Source organism: Nelumbo nucifera, chromosome 6, assembly GCF_055504915.1.
Source record: "Nelumbo nucifera cultivar China Antique chromosome 6, China Antique-T2T, whole genome shotgun sequence".
NCBI lineage: Eukaryota > Viridiplantae > Streptophyta > Magnoliopsida > Proteales > Nelumbonaceae > Nelumbo > Nelumbo nucifera.
In genome coordinates this window covers 60,865,374-60,886,068 of record NC_142654.1, presented here as the reverse complement: position 1 = coordinate 60,886,068, position 20,695 = coordinate 60,865,374, and the positions used below count along the sequence as shown (strand labels likewise).

At 35.6% G+C, this 20,695-nt stretch overlaps 1 protein-coding gene and 1 long non-coding RNA gene across 3 annotated transcripts; one reads left to right on the top strand and one right to left on the bottom strand.

The window, feature by feature from the left end:
- Positions 1-5,914: 5,914 nt before the first annotated feature.
- LOC104604266 (uncharacterized) lies at positions 5,915-12,150 on the bottom strand. 2 transcript variants are annotated; one of them, XR_016077749.1, is made up of 4 exons: positions 11,104-12,150; positions 9,743-9,862; positions 7,021-7,131; positions 5,915-6,387 (listed from the first exon to the last, which is right to left on the bottom strand). It is a non-coding gene; the product is annotated as an uncharacterized LOC104604266 (long non-coding RNA). The 2 variants fall into 2 exon arrangements; XR_016077748.1 differs by having other exon boundaries at positions 5,915-6,353.
- A 47-nt stretch (positions 12,151-12,197) lies between these two features.
- Positions 12,198-18,465, top strand: LOC104604267 (RNA-binding CRS1 / YhbY (CRM) domain-containing protein). Its single transcript, XM_010268541.3, has 5 exons — positions 12,198-12,910; positions 13,810-13,937; positions 14,730-14,955; positions 15,045-15,172; positions 17,968-18,465. Exons 1-5 carry the CDS (start codon positions 12,319-12,321, stop codon positions 18,184-18,186), a joined length of 1,293 nt encoding a protein of 430 aa, XP_010266843.1. The 5' UTR covers positions 12,198-12,318; the 3' UTR covers positions 18,187-18,465.
- The last annotated feature ends 2,230 nt before the right edge of the window (positions 18,466-20,695 follow it).

Here is a 20,695-nt window from a genome sequence, read left to right as displayed (position 1 = left end):
CTAGTTTCCTATTCTCTCTCATTAAATCTCATATTAAGGTATATTCTCTCATTAAATCCACAAAACTAATTTTAATATTATAAAAATAAATATTTTGAAAAAAAATTGAAAATAAAACTATTTTCTTCCCTCCCAGTGGTGGGTAAGCAATTCAACCGTTTTGGGTCAAATGGGTTAATAAATAATGCCATATTTAATAATAAAAAATTAAAATATATAAAATACATAATACAAAAAATAAAAAGAATTGGACATATCTCTAATATTGCATATTCATTATACTAAATAAAAATACATATGAAATGTAAAGTAATTTTATTAATGATGAAAATGGAATGCTAAAGTTAAAATCAACCTATAAATGAAATGATGTCATAATCAAATAATAAAATTTTTATAAATAGAAAATATAAATAATAACAAAAAATAGAAAAAAGATTGGACACATATCTAATGCTACATATTCATAAAAATAAATATTGAGTACATCTCTAATACTATACATTCATTATCAATGATGGAAATGTAATATAAAATTTAGTGTCACACTAGAAATCAAATTATTTTCCTTTTTGGGTTGTGGGTTAAATGGATTAACCGATGATATGATAGTTAAATAATAAATCTTTAAAAAATAAAAAAGTACAAGTAATCAAAAGAATATATAAAAAATTATATATTAATTATGTCAAACAAAAATTAAGTATAATAAGTAAAAATTATTTATATAATGTAGATGATATATAATTTAAAACAAAGCCAAAACTAAAGCTATTTTCTTATCTAGATGGTGGGTCAATGTTCCAACTTTTCAAAGAAACTCATGGTGTCATAATTGAATAATAAATATTTGAAAAAGATAGAACACAAACAATGAAAAAGTACAAAATTCTATTGCATTTGGGAACATTTATGATGTTATATATTCATCATAATAAATAAAAATAATTATTAAAATAAAATTTATTTTTATTTATGGCAAAAATTAATGGAATACAAAATTTAATAATAATAATAATTGTTATTGTAATTTAAAATTTCTACATGCAATGCACGTGCACATTTATTATAAGCATTTGAGTTTATTTTTAATCATATTGTTACTTTTGTTAATTTTCAATTTTTATCTTAATTATGATATATCTAAAATTCAAGTAATTAATATGAAAAAAAATTTCACGTGCAATGCATGTGCTTAATTACTAGTTGTTTAAAAATGTGTTTAAGTGGTTCACTTGGAAACTATAAAAACCATGGAGAACCCACACTATCATTTTGGACTGAATGGGGGTTGTTTCCACCTTTGAATCCATATGTTGTTCCATACATCTCATTCTTGTATTAGGGCTGCCTATGGGCTCGCCAAGCAATGCTTTAAAAACCAACCTGGAGGCCAAATCGTTTTTGCCTCCAGGTTATGGGTCACTGGTTCGACTGGCCAGGTTGAATGGTTCAAATTGTGCCACATCATCACATGTATGTGTACATACATACATACATACATATATATATATATATGTGTGTGTGTGTGTGTACCTGGAGGCCAAATCGTTTTTGCCTCCAGGTTACGGGTCACTGGTTCGACTGGCCAGGTTGAATGGTTCAAATTGTGCCACATCATCACATGTATGTGTACATACATACATACATATACATATATATATATATATATATGTGTGTGTGTGTGTGTGTGTATGTATACATATGTGTATAAATATGTTTTAGATAATTTTATATGTATTATTTTATATTTAATTTATATTTTTTTATTTTTTTTATTTATAAAAAATATTAAAAATTGCAATTTGAGGCCAAAAAAGGAATTTTTCACAAAAATAGTGGGGAAATGCGACTATGGCTCCTTGGGATGCATAGATCTCGAAAAGTTACCAAAAAAAATCACCCTAATTAGACATCGGAGTGCAAAGTTATGGCCTCCGATAGTTTTGCATGTATTGAGTGTGCAACCCGCGAACCCAATCACTAGGTCGAATGGGTCAACGGTTCAACCGGCCAGGTCAAACAGTTCTTGACCAAGTCAACTGTTTTTGACCGTCTAACGGGTCTTGACTAAACCAGACCCGAAATCCTAGCTAGGTGATGATTCTAACGGTTCGATCGATCGGGTCAATGGCAAGTTGAAAACATTGTCACCAAGTATGCCATAAAACATAATCGCTCCAAAACATGGTCCTCTATCCCTAATTTCTTGGGGACTATCAAACCATGAAAGAAACTTAGGCCCCTTTGATTTGTGGGAATAGGGGTTTGGAATCAAAATTGGAATGGGCTATTCCAATTCTAATTGTTTAGTTGGATGGAATCAGAATCCCATTCCCATTCTTGTTGAAATGACCATTCCTTTCCCCTCTCTTAGGAATGAAATCCCATTCCTACTGATTTCAATTTCCATTCCCATTCTGATTCTGACCATAAACCAAACGGACACTTAACAAAAGAGGTTATTAGAGGGATAAGCACTAGGAAACAAAATGGATGTTGGGTGAATTGGGAATTGGGAAATTAAGGGGGTGTTCTGTAGTGTGGATGAGAAATTGGTGAGTGTGGATTGTTCCACACCACACCTTGTGGCAAGGACCAATCCACACCGCACTACAGTCCACAACTGTTTTGAACTGTGGACAAATTCTGTGGACTAGACCAGTCCACACTCATAGTGGTATTCTGTTGTGTGGTGTGGACCAGTCCACACCACACTTTTTTTATTCCATGTATTTCATATACATTTTATGAATGATATACACAGTTAATCATAAATATCTAATTTTTGCATTTTATATGATAAATATTTTAAAAAATGCATCAATGAATTAATATTAACCAATAAATCATAGTTTTTGAAATCGGACCGGACTGGACAATCGAACCGAAAAAACTGGGAATCGATCAGGTGACCAGTTCCATTTTTCTCCAAAACCAAAAATTTGCAAAAAAAAAAACATTGATTTGGTTAGCAGACCGCTGACCCAAGTGGTTGAACCGTTCAATGGTTTTGACCATTTTTTTTTATTTTTTTATTTTTTTGTCTGAATAGGTCGACCGTTTGGTTCGAACGATTGGGTTCAGTTCGAATGGTTGGACTGTTCGACTCGGGAACCGGACCCTTGACCAGTTCGTTCTCCGGGCCAATTTTAAAAACCTTGCAATAAATATTAATTTTTTATAAAACAATAGTAAAATAATTAAAAATTAAAAAATATTTTTTAAATATTTAAAAATATTATTTTGTTGATAAAAACATTAAAACTTTATAAAAATTAAAAAATAAGTAAAATAATTAATATTTTAGATCATACAGCCGAAATGCAACTACAGGAATTTCAGAGATAAAACTGAAGGTATATTTCTAGGTATCTGCAGTCTGTCTTAAATCACACAGCCTCTGATCCCTGCTCCTTAAAGCATGGGATCAAAAATAAACTTTGGACGGGACGTATCTACAAGTTTTTCCCATTGACAATATATTGGAATGTGAACAGGACTTGTCCACGCTATATTGGGGTGTCCCAATCAAACAGGTATTCATCCTATGAACAGTCTCATCTACGAGATGAACACAGTGCCGAAGACTGCCTAAACGAATAAAATTTTAAAAAGAAAGAGAATTCTCTGCTGGGAGATGGCTGACTGGGCTTCAAAATGAATTCTCTTTATGTAGAAGTATGTCCTTTTGTCACTCTTTCCGAGGTTTAGTTTATTTCTGTTTCTATAATACATGCCACTCGGAGATATTTGGTGGTTCAAGTTGAGAATCATCATGAATATATTGTCATATCAATGAGGGAATAAAGAAGTATGTCTATATATGCATTTGATGAGGGGTAATTTCGCCCTCAACAACTTTCACCATGCGGCACTCCCAAACCGTTGTATAACATTTCAGCGCTACATGGGTAGTGACTGATCTTAATTAGGTCAATCGGAACGACCTTGGCTCCACTTCGGACACATCTTGAATGCCTCGAGAGACTATTGCGAGAACCTAGCATCACTTCGGCTAGGAGACCTTGGCAGGAGGGTTGACTTATTGCCAAGTACTCATTGACTTGACCGAGGTTCGAGGTGGCGACCTATGTGATGTAGTGATCGACTCCTGCTACGTGTGGTTTATTGTCTTTGATTCCTCTAAAGATTCCTCGAAGGCCATATTGATTGACTGATAGAGCTGAGTTTTGTGCCGCCTGCTTTGGAAATAATTGAATAAGCTTTATCGCCATCCGTTAGAACCATCTCTGATGATGGCAGGCCGATAAGCCACTATACCTTAGAGATCTCAGACGCACTACATGAGACTAATGCCTATATAAAGACACCTCATTCACCTAGAGAAGACATGCATGACTGTGTACTAAATTCACTCTTGCATTATAAGCTCTTTGCTCTCTTTTCACTCTCATCGTTGACTTAAGCATTGGAGTGCCCACCTCAGGCAAAGCACCCCGAGTACTTTGACACTATTTTTCTTGCAACTCGGTTTTCTGACCTCATTAACCGATGTTTGAATTGTCCTCCAGCAAAGAATTACATATCACACACCATCATCACCCATGCCCAATAACCGGCAATATTCTACACTTTCATACAATTGAGGTCTTAGTAGCCCAAGTTCGACTCAATGAGACCTGATCCATCCCGAAACAACCCATTAAAATGCATAAATGCATGTATTTTGTTTATATAAAAATATCTTTTTATTTTTTTTAACTATATATACACATATGTATAAAGGAAAATTCTATGTTGCTGGAAAATACATTATAATGAAAAGACCACTTGATTAGTTACTAGCGATGCAAAAGATTGGATTGAATTTGAATTAAGGTATATCTAAGTCCGATCTAACACTATTTATGTTGGATCCGATCGAATCTGATAGGCCTCAATTTGAATTCAAATCCTATCAATAAGTCAGCTCTTTGGATTTGATCCAGTCCGACGTGTTTTCTTTAAAAAATAATAAATTATTTAAAGAAAATAAAATATACCAATTTAAATAAATAAAAAGCAAAAAAAATACACATCTTTTTTAATTATTTTCATCATATATACATGTTTTTTATAAAAATAAATAATATAACAAATTTATAAAAATACAATATAAATAATATATTTATAAATATATAAATAATATATATGCATTATATATATTTATATTTATATCTATAAATATATAACATATATCGGATGGAATCTTCTTATATCAATATTGGATTGAATCGGATCATGGTCCGATCCATTGATACCAATTCATTGGTTGTAAGTTTTTTCTGATATCATGTATTTTCGATATAATAATCAAATCCATGTATAAAATATGCATGTGTTTTCAATTAATTTTACTCCTAAATTGAGTCATAAAACCCAACAAAAGATGTCCATGCAAAAGATATTTATAAATTCTTAAACCCAACTAATCACCCAAACCCAACTAAACCTAGCTCAACCTACCCAAACAAAAGCCCAGTTTGAATTGTATTAGGTTAAGGTTGGACCTGGGTTGAACCTCAACCAGATCTAACCCGCCCAAATTGCATCCCTAAAATAGTGTAATAACAAACTAGCGAGGGGCGCCCGTGCTAAGCACGGGCAATTACCAAGATTACGATTAAAATCATGTATTGAGAAAGATTATTTATAGAGTTAATAAATATCACTTAATGTAATGAAACGGAAGTAATTAATTAATTAATTTAACTGAATGTAAGTTTTTAAATAATTATTATTGATTAATACTAGTAAAACTATTAAAAGTTTAAACTGTAAAAGTAGAACAAAAATAAACTAAAACTAAAATCTAATATAAAATTATTTTTTGTAAATAAAAGCGGACATTTAAAAAATAAAAATGGAATTTTCCCATAAACATGATTTCTGTAGAGGAGCATATGGAAGATTGTTATATGAAACCTGTATATTAGAGTTTTTTCATATGTGACCTATATAATCAATAGCCAGCTCCGGCTTTGGAACTTTGGGACTCTAGTTGCAACTTCAAAGCCATCCATCTCGGGCACATTGAGGTCCAAAAGAATGATGTGAAATGAAGTTCCAGAGGGCCCAAGAGCACCAAGGCATTCAAACCCAGAGGAAACAATAGTAAATTGACGACCGAGCTTCTCAAGGAGCTTTCGTGTCACAGCCCTATTGAAGTCATCATAATCAGCTAATATAACTTGAAGGCCTCTGAATTCTGAAGGTAGGTGCTCTGATGATCCACTTGGTTCAAAGATGCCTCCTCCTATAGATGGTTGGAGTTGAAACTTAAGGATAAGTCTCATGCTTCGTGCAAAATCCTTATTGTTTGGAACTACCCAAATGTTCCCTTTCATCATCTGTATATTGGTTTCAAAATCAAGATAATAAATTCTGAAATATAAGATGCAAAATTAATCACCAAGGCATACAAGTTGTTCAATGATGTATATATCCATCAGTTATATATACTTCATTAGAGATATCAATAGAAGCATGAACCAAGCCCAAGCAGATAACCAAATATGAGCCACACATTAGAGTTATCAATGCAAGCAAATACAACCCATAAGAATGAAAACCTTATTGGCCAATTGCCATCAGTAGACATGGCTATTCGTTTGAATATTAAGATAAAAGATTTTATGGCTTGGCATATCCTGTTCAAGGTCGTAAACTCCTAATGACTTTCTGAGAAAATTTGTTAGAATATATAGTTGTCTTCTTAATAATTTTGAAAATAAAATGTTCATTTTTTTATCAATGAAAATAAAATGTTTAATTGCAATCCCTTGAAGCCTCCGAATATGAACAATCCAGAATCCCAATATAGAGATGAATTATCATTGTGAGAGAAGAACATTAGTTCTATGTTTTCTACATGTTTTAAGGACAGTTTAGTATTAATTTCTTTTATCTGGGGTAATGCTACAACTTCCTCTGCATATTTGCAGATTATCTAAGACAATCCTTTTAATCATAGTGATAAAAGTAACTCATAATATAGACAAAAGATTCAGATTTTACCTCCACAAATTTTTTGCACATGCTGAAGCTAAGATCTTCCTCAATTCTCTCAATGTTGTGTCTCCTCCAGTGAGTTGATAGCAATTACATTGACAGTCCCATTTCTTGATTCTTCATAATAGAAACAATATAGAATAAAGAAAAAATAGGTTATATATAAAGAAGTGTTCTTTTAATAAAATCAATACAAAACTTTTATTGCCTCCTCTAACAAAATTTTTACCAGGCACCCATAAGCATACATGATATAAAGATGGTTAATCCAAACCTTACTTCTTGTTTAAGGAACAAAATGGAAATTTCTTAGCTTATTTTCTGAAGGATGAACTCGATTAAATTACCAGATAAATAGACTGGCCGCAATACTAATATATTGTACACGCTTTCATGTACTGATCCAATTATAAGTTCAAGTGTGTGTGAAAGGCAAGAAAGGAACAAATCATAATGATTTTGTGTTTTGTAATTACAGATGAGGTTATGCTTACCAACAAGAAAAAAGAAAGAAAAAGACTATATGATGATAGAACTACTGCAAAAATTTTTGGATAATTTCATTAATGCACTTTTTTGGGTAAAACATAACCAAGAACCAAGATGTCAAATGACAGCTGAGGCAGAGACATATTCCCAAAACATGAAGAGCACTGACCTATTGATAGCTTCCTAAAGAGGTAACAGTAGGGCCAGCTGAAACTATAGCTCGCTCATATGGCTTAATAGTTCTATGGAGCTCCTTCAGATGTCCATAGTTCAGTAGCCTTATCAGACCTACCACATTTCAATGAAGCAATTAGTTGAATAGTAGTCTGGTAGGATAAGTTAAGGTGGTTGTGGTGGGTCTCAATCTTTTTGCGTGTAGTTTGGTTTGAAAAGATTCTGTTGGGACAGATGGAACTTGCAGTAGCAATGTTTTTGAATCGTCGTTGACCCGGACGATTGGACCATTCGGCCCGGAAACCATCCAAGCAACCGGTTCCGTTTCACCCCTAACCCGTTCTTGGGTCAAAACCGTTGACTTCGTCAGAAAACCGCTAACTCGGCGGTCAAACCGTCTACTCGTTTGACCTGGCCAGCAGTTTGCAATATAAAGATGCAGAGAGAACTCAGATCTGAGTAGGGATGACAATTTTCCCCATTTCCCCGATCCCCGTGGGGATCCGCCCCGAATGGGGCGGGGATGGGGATGGGGAAATTTTCATCCCCGTTAGTGGGGACGGGGAGAGCACTCCCCGCCCCACGGGGATCCCAATCCCCACCCCGTGGGATCCCTACTAATATATATGTTATATATGTATGCATACGTTATATATGTATATATGTACACATACATCTATATATTAATATCTTTAAAAATTCGGTTGAATATATTTGAATCTTTTCTAATAGGATTGCAAATTTTAATTATTTTATTTTTATTTTTTTAAATAAAATAAAAAATAAAAACAAAATGGTTAATATTATAAAAAATCATGGGGAATGGGGATCCCTGCGGGGATGGCTCCCCATCCCCGCCCCGCCCCGTTGCCATTCCTAGATCTGAAATCCAGTCTGAGACACGAACTCAGATCTGCGATCTGAGATCTGAGATTCGAGAACTCAGATATGAGATCTAAGATCCGAGAACTCAGATCTCAGATCTGAGATCCAAGAACTCAGATCTCAGATCTGCATCTGTTGCTGCCGCCTCACCATCGCCATCACCACTATCATCGCCGGTGAGCATCGAATCCTCTTCCTCCTCTTCCTTCTTCCCTCTTCTCTTTCCTTCTTCTTTATTTTTTTCTTTCTCAGTCGAACCTGGCTTTTCTTAGCCGACATCTCTTCTTTCTTACATGAGCTTTGCATATTAGGGCAAATCTCATATAAACATTTGCTCTAATATGCAAACCGGCCAAACCGTTCGACCCGGACGGTTGAACCGTTAACCTGGAAACCAGTAGCTAGTACGGTTCCGTTTCTGGGTCGGTTTTTTAAACCTTGTGCAGTAGAGAAAGGTTGTGGGTTAATTAACTAATTGAGACACATCCTTCACACCTTGGGAGGATGCCAATATGACATTTTTTTTTTAAATTTTCACATTAAAGACCTTTGTGGGTTAATTAACTTAAAGTCAAGCCTGATTGTATGATCTTACATTTATTGTATAATTACTTATATACTGGAGGTGAATAAAAATAATTATGTGATTTATTTAATCTTTAGAATAACATATATTCATAATATGATTATACTCAACCATCTATATAATCTATAACAGGATTTCAATTTCAATAAACCCTAGAACAATCTCACAAGGAACTAATTAATTGTACAAAAAAGTTGTCTCAACAAAATTAAGTAGAAAAAAGAAAACGGAAAAAATGTGTACCTCTATCTAAGAAAACTAAAAATCAGGATACATGTTAAACAAAATAAATAAAAAGAAGAATGAAGAACCCAAATCACAAGAAATCTATAAAACAACTTAAGTCAAGGAAGAAGGTAAAATCAAGAGGCATCCATGGACACCAACCAAACTCTAGAGTATCATTTACTCAAAAAAAAAAAAAAAACACTTACCTATTCTATAAATTCTAAACTATAAAACCTGATACAAATCACATTCTCTTGCCATTATCAATGGAAAATAAACCTTAGAAAAATGAAGACAAACCAAATCTGAAACGAAAACCTAAATAAGTGAATAAAAAAAGTAAGAAGTTGAGAGAGAATAGCTCACCAACTGAGCTGGTATTTTTCCTTGGAAATAGTGCTACCCCTCTCCTGATCATCTTGATGAATCAGTGGTGAAGACACCCTTACAATAATCACTAGAAAGCACCTAGAACTGGAATGGGTTCTGCAACCAACAAAGGCAGAATACAATCAATTACTGGATCTGGATAGGGAATTTTGATTTTCATCGCACCCTAATATCTACCACCATCATTAAAATTACTAACAACAACACCAGCAGTAATTAAGATCCTAATCCAAACTGAAATCAATAGGCTCTAATTCATACAAACCCTCTCCCAACACAAATCCTTATGCAACCGAAACACTGAATCAAAGGATGCAGGGCATAAACTGATCCTGAGTTTAATTATGAATTACATTAGGCAGGACTATTTGCCTCTTTTGTGCGGAAAGATTACATAAAGAACAAAATTTGATAGTTGGGGTGAGGAAGTAGTAAATTAATAGGCTTAAAGGGTACGCCTACTGCTTATTGCAGGTCAGAAAGTTTAAAAGAAGGAATGGTCAAGTAATGTTTGCGTTTTCTCCATAATGAAAGACAGAGTCATTTTAACCGTACAAACAAATCGAACACCAAAATTCTGAGCCTCAAGGAAAACCCTGCAAATGATGAAGCGAAATGCAAAGGCCAGGTCAATGGGAAAAAAATTAGAAGAGACAGATTTATGTAATGTCCATGACCATTCCAGATAATAGTAGAAGTTATATAAATATCAGTTAAACTTGAGTGCCAGAACAAATAATGCATGGGAGCCAATAATTGAAACATAAGAAAACAATGGTGGCAATGGAGAACAAAACATAATTCACAAATTACAATAGAACTAAGCACACTTTCGGACCAATAACAGGTACCTTCTAAAATACACCTATAGAATGTGACAGAGTACAAAAGTAATTTACTAAGGAGGTCAGAACTTGAAGATGAAGGGAAAAGGCTCCATTTTACAAACATAAACCCCAAAAAAGCAATTTTTTCTAGCAAAAAGTAATGCACTCGGAAGGGACTAAAACCAACTACGACCACTAATTAACGCAAATCCGAACATTCAAACCCAAAAGAACTTCCATCTCCAGTAAAAAAAAGTAAAGTCGTCCCTTCACGAACAGAGCTCAAAAGGAATTCGAATTTTCACTTCAAACAATTGTAGTCAGCTTAAACATAATCCCAAAACAGCGGAAGTATCCACTGAATCAGCACATAGAAATTCATCAAAGCTTCAAAAACACATAAAAATCCTAGGCAACCTGATCCACCAAACTCCAAATTAACATTGCAACAAATTAACAGCCGAAATCGAAACGAATACAGAAAAATAGAGATGAAGTAAAATTGCTTACGCGCATCGATCGCAGAGCTTTGCGTATTCTCCATTCCGAAGCCGCCATCCCTTCCTCGGCCTCTCCGATTTAGCATCCTTACAGTCTTAGATTGATTTGCGACATTCTCCGTAAATGAGCCAAATCTGAAGCTATGAAGTCTCTATAAGTTTGTGACGTTTCAGGCGTATGGGAGAGAGATCTAACCCTGTCCAAAAATAAATCTAAACTCACGGCATTAAAGAGAGCAGCAGATTGAAGAGAACTATATCTCTACAACTCACGACATCAAAAATAAACAATCACAGACAGGAAAAAAATGCAAAGAAAGAACCACTAGTATGTACCTACCGACCACTCCGACCTTTCAAAATCACCAAAAATAAAACCAGCAATAGATATACGAGGCGGGTAAACGTAGTACCTAAAAAACACACATACTTGTAGCAAACAAGAAACAAGGTTTCAACAAAAAAAGCCACCTTCAGATCTTTTCCTTTCTCTTTCATTGCCAAGCCAAGTATTAATTTCGCCAAACTGATTGATTTTGACGATTTCGCCGCCTCCCGACTCATACAGCTGTGTAACATAAAACTAAATAGAACCACTCCTCCTCCGTCGTCTGATAAACCCAAACCAAAAAATAGAACCCAACCTAAAACTATATAACAACAGCGACCAGAACAGTGATAATAAGAAGACCCTCCCTCCTCCTCCGTCGTCTGATAAACCCAAACCAAAAAACAGAACCCAACCTAAAACCCCGGTCTCGATAAAACACACTTGCTGGAACAGAGCAGAGGAGGGGGAAGCGGTTTTGGGTTCTGGGTTTGTTTCGCAGCTCATGGGAGAGAGAAGAATAAAAAATATCAGCTCTCTCACTGGTCTTTCCATAGAGAGAAGTGGTCAGAGAAGAATGGGATAGAGTAGTAAACGAACTACAGTAAGATTCCATTTAGCGAAAGGGGAGACCGCCCGCTCCTTTCGCTTTAATATATATATAAGATCCCACCATCACCGGAGCCAGATGGGGTGGGGTCCCACTTCGACTTCGGAAACCGGTTAGAGAGGTATTTGGGTCTTTCTTTTCCCTGTCACGTTTCGAATTTTGATCTCAAAAAAAAAAAAAAAACGGTCGTTTACTTGTGTTGTTTCTGCGCTTATACATCTCCGCCCCGCCGCTCCTTCAACGGAGCGAGGAAAATTTGAAACAGAGCGAAGCCGTTTCCCCTTCTCATGTTCTTCCATCAAATCTCCCGCCAAAAACAGAAGCTCTCCTTCTTCACCCTCACCTCAACTCGTCTCTTCTCTTCATCAATCCCTCCTTCATCTAAGCTCCACGACTACTCATTCAATCCCCCTCTTTCCCTTACCAAAAGAGACCCTCACCAAAACCCTAACCCTAATCGTAACCCTTCTTTTGATTCTCAAAGCGAACTCAACAACAACAAAAAGAAGAAGCAGAAACCCTTGTATCGACCTCCGTCTTCGCTCGACCGGACGGGCTTGAAGCCCTTGCGTTCGGACCTTCCCTTCGATTTCAGGTTCAGTTACACCGAGAGCAATCCTGCGGCCAGGCCCATCGGACTTCGTGAGCCCAAGTACTCTCCATTTGGTCCCGGTCGTCTTGATCGTGCGTGGACTGGGGTATGTGCTCCGGCTGTTGATCCGACTGTAAAGTCGCTGGACGGGAATGAGGACCCCAAGTTGGAGGAGAAGAGACGCAGATGGAGAGAGGCGATTCTCGGAGAACCACTCACACCTGCTGAGAGGAAGATCCTGGTGGAGAAATGTCAGAGGAATAAAACAAAGCGACAAATTAATTTGGGTATGCTTACTCTTTATTTATTTATACTTTTTCCCCATTGTATTGTTATTTTTTGTTTCTGTGTATCGGTTCTTAAGTTTTGTTAATGCTCGATTCGGTACATGGACTTGGGTCATATGAAAGATTTTTCTTTCTCTTTTGTTTTTTTCTTATTTGAATAATAACATACTAAAGATTTTTCTTTTAGTCAAATTTGGTCCAATATTTCATGAACTTGACTCTCCATTTTTATTCTACCATCTGAGTAGTGTCTGGAACCGTTGTATGGGCTGTGTTGCATTCCTGTTTGAATTCCAGCTAGGTGCCATGAAGTCCTTTTGACCTTTACTTTCCAAAACTCTGTTTTGGCAACCGAGTACAAATGTTTGTACCACTTGGCAACCGAGTACAAATGTTTGTACTATTTGCATAGAGTTATATGCATGGATGTGTTGGAGGAAACTTCAAAAATCTGTTTCCTCCAACGAGGTTGTTTCCACTTTGGGTATCCTATGTGGTGCCTATGTGTTTAAAACTGCAATAAAATATTATGCTTTGTCTTGTGTGCCAAAACATCTCAATCTCCCAAAATCCAATGCAACGAATCAAGTGCAAACACTGAGGCTTGCAACACCACAATTCTAAACACCATGCTGACATTCACTTGTTCCTCTGGCAGAATTGTAGAATAGTCCCAAAAAGAATGCACTGTTGGACTTGTAGCTTCATACTGTTTTTGATCCTCCTTCCCCCCAAACACACACACACACGCGTGAACACACACACAAAGGGAAAAAAAGACAAGAGAAAAGAAGTTCAAGTAAACAACACAAGACCAATCAAATAAAATCTGTAAACTAGAGTTATTTCCTTGCTTTTTGCTTTTATTCACTCTGCAGCATTAATGAAATTTCTTATAGGGAGAGATGGTCTAACTCACAACATGCTGAATGACATTCATAACCACTGGAAGCATGCTGAAGCTGTCAGGATAAAGTGTCTAGGTGTACCAACTATTGACATGAAGAATGTGTGCACCCAGCTTGAGGTATTCACCTATCCATTATAAAGTGGTTTTCTCTTGTTGTTATTTCTTTCTTGTAAAGTGTTGTGGAGCGCTGTCATTTTCTTCCCATCACAGTCTCTTAATACATTCTATTGCGTTCTATTATGATCTGGGAAAACCCAGTGCTAAATGCTAATTTGGTTAACCATAATTTTTGTTCCTTTTGAATCCATTGTGAAGCTGAGTATAAAGTGGTGAAAATCAAAGTTATTGTAGACCCTCTTATTTTGAGGGATCAGCCCATATCAATGTCTGTTCTCTTTGTGGAGCAAGTAGGATAGATAGCACATTCAAGACATTTTATTTTTTTCTTGATCATAGACAGCCATGTGTAAAGCTGATCTACATTTTTTACATTAGTCATTAGGATTTTTTACCCCTTCATTCAAGCTTAGCATGTTTCTTACCCAATTCATCAAAAGAATTGGTTAGTTTCTGCCGACTTGTTAGCCATCATTTTGGATATGCAAAACTGCAGAAGTTTTCATTACCATATTCTCTATTATGCTTTGGTAATTTTTCCTAACATCTAAGATCTAGCAATGTTGTCCGAAGGAAATTACTTTCCTTTCATTATATGGGCTGTTGCCAACATGCTGTCTCTCATGGGTGATTTCCATCATGTCTTAGTGCGATATTTTTGGATTGAGATGTTAAAAGTAAACTTTTCTTGACCTTCTCTTTAAATCATATTCTTAGCAATATTGCAGTTCAAAAATTCTCTGTTGTATCTTTTTCAGAACGTTTCTATGAAAGCACATGTTTGTGTTTCAGGATAAAACCTTTGGTAAGATTATCCATAGACATGGTGGTCTGCTTGTGTTGTACAGAGGTAGGCATTACAATCCTAAGAAAAGGCCTGTGATTCCATTGATGCTGTGGAAACCCCATGAACCTATTTATCCAAGGTTGATCAAAAAAGTAATTGATGGCCTGACCATTGAGGAAACAAAGGAAATGAGGAAGAGAGGTCTAGCGGTTCCTGCTTTGACAAAGCTTGGTATTGCCTTCTTAGAATCCAGTAGTTTCAATCTTTATTTTTTTTTACTGTTCTTCTATTTTGCTTCTGACTCTCAACAATTTATGCAGCAAAAAACGGTTATTATGGGAGTCTTGTACCAATGGTCCGAGATGCTTTTCTCACCGAGGAGCTGGTCCGCCTAGATTGCAAAGGCCTTGAGAAAAGTGACTACAAGAAAATAGGCTGCAAACTAAGGGTAATAATTGCAACTAATGAGGTTTACTTTGTCTTGATGTCCATTTGTGTTGAATATTGGATAATTATTGTAGAAAAACTTTTTTCCTGTTTCATACTCATTTCCATAGCTTCATATTGTTTATCATTTGCAATACCAGAACAATTATTTCCATGGAGTAGGTGTTCTTGGGAGTCTGTAAATCGGCATTTGATCAGGGGTCCAAAGGAGAAATTGCAAAGAAGACACTAATTTTCCCAGCATCAGCTTGTTGGTTTCGAAACCTGTATTTTTGAGTTTAACTTCATTTAGGATTGGCCAGGCCAGAAGTTGAACTAGAAAAAGACTATAGGGAAGGCAGAGAAGTATTAAGGGGATAAAAGATTAGGAGAAAACTATACATATTATCATTGTTCCTTGTAAAGAGAAGGCACACGTTAAGCAATTAGGGTGGGGGTAGAAGGGTTATAGTTATTAATTTGTGGTGGGTTTGAGTCTGTTATTTCAACCATCGACTCATGATGCAGATGTGAAAAAAGGGAAAAAAAACCATGGGAGAATAGAACAAGTTTTTTTTTTCAAATTCATAAACCAGTGGGGTTTTTTTATTTTTATTTTTGTTATTGATCAACTTGAGTTTTTTTAAGAGTTATTTTTAAATTTGTTAATCCCTTAGTGACAGGGTAAACCATTTTAGAGGGCCATAGTAGTTTGGGTGACCATAATAGGGATCACCCAAATTATCCTCACCCTCCCTCCGAAGCCCACAAAGTTCTATGAACCCTAGGTATTTATTTAGCTTACCTCTAGTTTTCAATCAAAATGGGACAATTCTGTAATTCCTTTTGAGGTTGTTCCCTAGAACAATCAAAATGACTCAGGCCAAATGGACTGAGTCAGAGATGGAGAGGAAAAAATAATATTTTCTTTGGGAATTGTAGGGTTTGCCCTATGCATATAGGGTTTCCATCCCCCCCGGACCCCTTAGATTGTGTAATCTGAATGATTGGGATTAACTATTATTCCTTTTCTAGTAAACCTGTCACAACTCAAAAATAGCCCTCTAATTCTTTGTTTTATTTTCCCCTGCTTGCCTGCAAACCGGAGCATTTTTCTAATTTGGTGCTCTTGGACAGTCCCTTTCTGCCATAATATTGAAACTTCATCCATCTCTGTTCTAGCAATGTTTTAAAAACCAGACCAGACTGGTCAGTTGAACCATGAAACCATGCAATTCTGTTTCTTTTTTTCTTTTTTTTTTTTTGATAAATACAATTCTGTTTCAATGATAACCAAGTGGTTTGTTGGGAAAACCTAGAGGTGATCCCCTCCCAGTTCAATGTTTAGTCCAGTTTTCAAAATATCAACTAATAATGGAAATCTCCATTTTAGTTTCTCAAAATGGGACAATTCTGTAATTCCTTTTGAGGTTGTTCCCTAGAACAATCAAAATGACTCGGGCCAAAAGGATTGAGTCAGAGATGGAGAGGAAAAAATAATATTTTCTTTGGGAGTTGTAGGGTTTGTCCTATGCATATAGGGTTTTCATCCCCCCCGGACCCCTTAGATTGTGTAATCTGAATGATTGGGATTAACTAGTATTCCTTTTCTAGTAAACCTGTCACAACTCAAAAATAGCCCTCTAATTCTTTGTTTTATTTTCCCCTGCTTGCCTGCAAACCGGAGCATTTTCTAATTTGGTGCTCTTGGACAGTCCCTTTCTGCCATAATATTGAGACTTCATCCATCTCTTTTCTAGCAATGTTTTGAAAACCAGACCAGACTGGCCAGTTGAACCATGAAACCATGCAATTCTGTTTCTTTTTTTCTTTTCTTTTTGATAAATACAATTCTGTTTCAATGATAACCAAGTGGTTTGTTGGGAAAACCTAGAGGCGATAGATACCCTCCCAGTTCAATGTTTAGTCCAGTTTTCAAAATATCAACTAATAATGGAAATCTCCATTTTAGTTTCTCAAATACATTATTGTTTCAGCTTGTACATGTGTTTTGTTGAGCTTGATTGGCCCTGTTTTCTAGATGGAGGAAATTGGGAGCTGATTATGTTCAACCATTTGTATGTCCGCCTATATTATGTTTGTTAGGGTTGAAATATGACTGCCAGAGGAGGAATTCAGACCTATATCTGATAAAAAATATTGCACAAGGAAGAACATAAACTTCAACCGGAATGAAAGTCCTGCTGCTTAAGGCATGGTTGTTCAGTGGATGGCGCCACCCTTTGCCATCTCCCAATTGCAGTCAGACTTTGTTTCTTTTGATGAATAATTGCAGTCAGACTTTCCCTGACACAATTACCTCATAGACTCCATTTGTTCCAGCATAAAGGAGTGAAACTATTTTTCTGTGAACTCTTAGTTATATTTTTGGCCCTTTTACAGCCAATAATTAGGTTTCAGTCCCTTTTGCATGGAAACAAACAAAGCCCTACAAAAATTAGGGTGCAACTAGGGTGGGCTCGGGTTGTGCTTTTGTCAAATTTTGAATAGGCCCAGCCCATAGCCCAAACCTGAAGCAGTGTAAAATGTTAACTTGGGATAACCTGAGTTGCACCCAAAACAAAAATACTAAAAGTTTTGTTGAGCCAAGCTTGTGCAGTATGATGGATGCTAGGCAAATTGTACATGAACTGTGACATTAAAGTCTGTTAGTAAATATCCAGTTACATAAGCTCTGTGAGGCATGGCTTTGATGAACTTCTTGTTATCTTTAGCTGTTCTTATCTATATATCTTAGATATCCCAAACTACAGAACTTGAGCATGGTGTCTGTTGTTTGTTTATCCAATGGTACAGGATTTGGTTCCCTGTGTCCTTGTGACATTTGAGAAGGAGCAAATTGTGGTCTGGAGGGGGAAGGATTACAGCCCTCCAGAGGCTGGAAGGTTCCTTAATGATAGTGAAATATTTGATTATCAAGTCAGTGGATCTGATGGTGCAGAGCAGCTTATCAGTTCTGGCAATCGTTTCAGCCAACAGAAGTACCACTCCGACGATGAGTTGCCTCCTTTTTAAAGGTTTACAACCAGTACCAATTTGATGAACACTACCTGCTGTGGCAGTTATATTGTTTTTATACTGGGAAAATATACAGGTTGCTGTCTAGAAAGGAGAAGACAACTATTGAATATCCTATAGATTTGATAGAGCCACTCGTGCAAGCAGCAAGGGACAACGATAGCAAGGCATTGCAAGGAAAATTTTCCAATTTTGATAAAATAGCACAATGTAACTTTGGTAAGTATTGTAATGGTTTATTGAAATTATATCAATAAAAGCAGTGATTTTCTTTCACTTTGTCTATCTTGTTCATCTTCACCAGCTGCATCCATTCCCTCAACCTTTTGTGGACATGCTGCCTGATTTCAATTATAGCTTAAATTTGCAGTAATTTTCTGGCATTCTAATAAAGATATCCATCATATATTCTCTCTGCTTGCATGCCCCCCCGGGATGTCTTCGGAATGGCATGCCAAAGGCAAATGGATAATAGCAATTCAATGAAACATTAATTAACTGAATTGTGAATTGTAGAATGCGTAAATAAAGAAGGTTTAAGGCTTGAAGCCAAACATGTTTTATGATCATAATTGACTAGCTTTCAACATTTTAAAATGATGATATGTGTACGAGTGCATCAACTTGACGATTGGATGCATGCATCGAAATTGGGGATCCAGATTGGGGGCAAGCGTAACTCTTTGATGCATAAAAAATAGAATGCAGGTACTTAGGCCAAGTTTGGGAATGCTTAAAAATAAGTATTTATTTGAATAAGTGCTTATTTTGGGACCAGGACCACGTCAATAAACACTTATTTGCTTTTGCGAGGATAGTCCAAATTTTAGATTTATTTTTTAGTGCTTATTTCCTTTTTGGCCTACCCGCTGCATCATTTTGAAAATACCTATGCTACCTTGTTTAATATAAGTGTATTTTCCAAGGTTTAAAGTATCAACACGTATCGGCCGATATGTATCATTCTGGGACCCCTCCGATATGCCTCTACATTGGGTGTATTGGGGGTCTGACCAGTTCAGGGTGTGGAGATCTAAACCGGCTCCCCTGAACCAATTGCAAAAAGAAGAAAAAATACTAAAAAGCTGTATCAATTCACCTGATATGCCCATATTTTGAACCTTGGTGTTTTCATCAAACACTCATAAGAGCTTATTAGAATAAGCACTTATTTTTCAAATAATCACCCAAGACCATCCCGGTTAAGATCTGAATGATCCAATTATATTAAAAACTATATTTGTCTATTTAAATAATAACTTAAAAATTAAATTTTGCTAATATAATTTTAATAAAATGATAGAAAATACTAAACAATTTATATATTAGTAAATTAAAAACATTTTTAACTAATACTATTTTATTTATTATTTCAAACATAAAATATATTAAAAATCTAAGAAAATATTATATATAATAAAATAATCGATTTTGGATTTGAATCAATTTGAAACAGGCAAAAACCAAAACCAACTCAATTATTAACGGACAAAATCATAAAACCAGAATCATTATAATCGGATCGGTCCCATTTATAACCCTAGTCTGATGGCACTCTGCCTCCCTTAATAAAAAAAAAATTAAACTTTATTATACTATAAAAAATAAAGGGAAAAATCTATGATGCAGAAAAGATATGGTATAGGAAGAGTTTTGACCAATTGACTGGTCAGAAATTTTTCAGATATCATATCTTTTCCATATCATAGTCGAACCCTAAAAGTTATGCACGATCATAGATAGAAGGGGGAGAACATGAAGAAACTGAAATAAATAAAATAAAAGAATAGAGACAATGTAGGGACCCATGTCCCGGCTAAAAAGTCTATTCTTTGTTTTCTATATTACCCAGTTCCCCTTTCTCTTTCGTTTTCTCGTTGGACAGTTTTACATATTCTCTCAATCAATATTGAAAAAGCAGAGTCACCTTTGCTTTCCTTTTATTATTTACCTTGTTAGAAAATGGAAACTTATTTAACCTTCTCCTCAATCATCTCATAAATTTTTGAACTTCACTTTGTCCTCTTGAATATTTACCATAACCTCCACTATTAAACGAGTGTGCCATTACTTATATGAGGCTTGTGATGAAAGGGTTGAAAAAGATAATAACAACCCTTCATAAGTCGAAAAGTTGAAAATTGGTTAATGGTATTTTTCTCCCAACCACATGGGGTCAGATGCATGAATATTGAATCCTATCCTGTCATTTCGTACTGATGACTGCCATATTTATTGTTAAACTATGGTCTCTTAAACCATTTCACTTCTTCAAAAGTCTCAACCTATCTTCTTTCTTTGATCAACCCCTAAACTCCTCTAACTTATTCTAATTGTAACAGGTAACCAAGTAACTTTCTAACTTTGGTGGGGATTATTTTCTCTTCAGGTGACAAAACTTCCATTACATGTTCACTCATCTATACCTTACAAAGAAGAGAGCCTTATTACCAAAGGAGATGATATTGAATTTGAATCCATGACGAAGATAAAACAAGTAGGTCGA

Excerpts from the sequence above, each read along its gene's own strand:
- LOC104604267 (XM_010268541.3), top strand. The coding sequence starts at position 12,319 with ATGTTCTTCCATCAAATCTCCCGCCAAAAACAGAAGCTCTCCTTCTTC. Across the intron at positions 12,911-13,809 it reads AAAGCGACAAATTAATTTGG|GGAGAGATGGTCTAACTCAC; the intron begins GTATGCTTACTC and ends AATTTCTTATAG. Across the intron at positions 14,956-15,044 it reads TCCTGCTTTGACAAAGCTTG|CAAAAAACGGTTATTATGGG; the intron begins GTATTGCCTTCT and ends CAATTTATGCAG.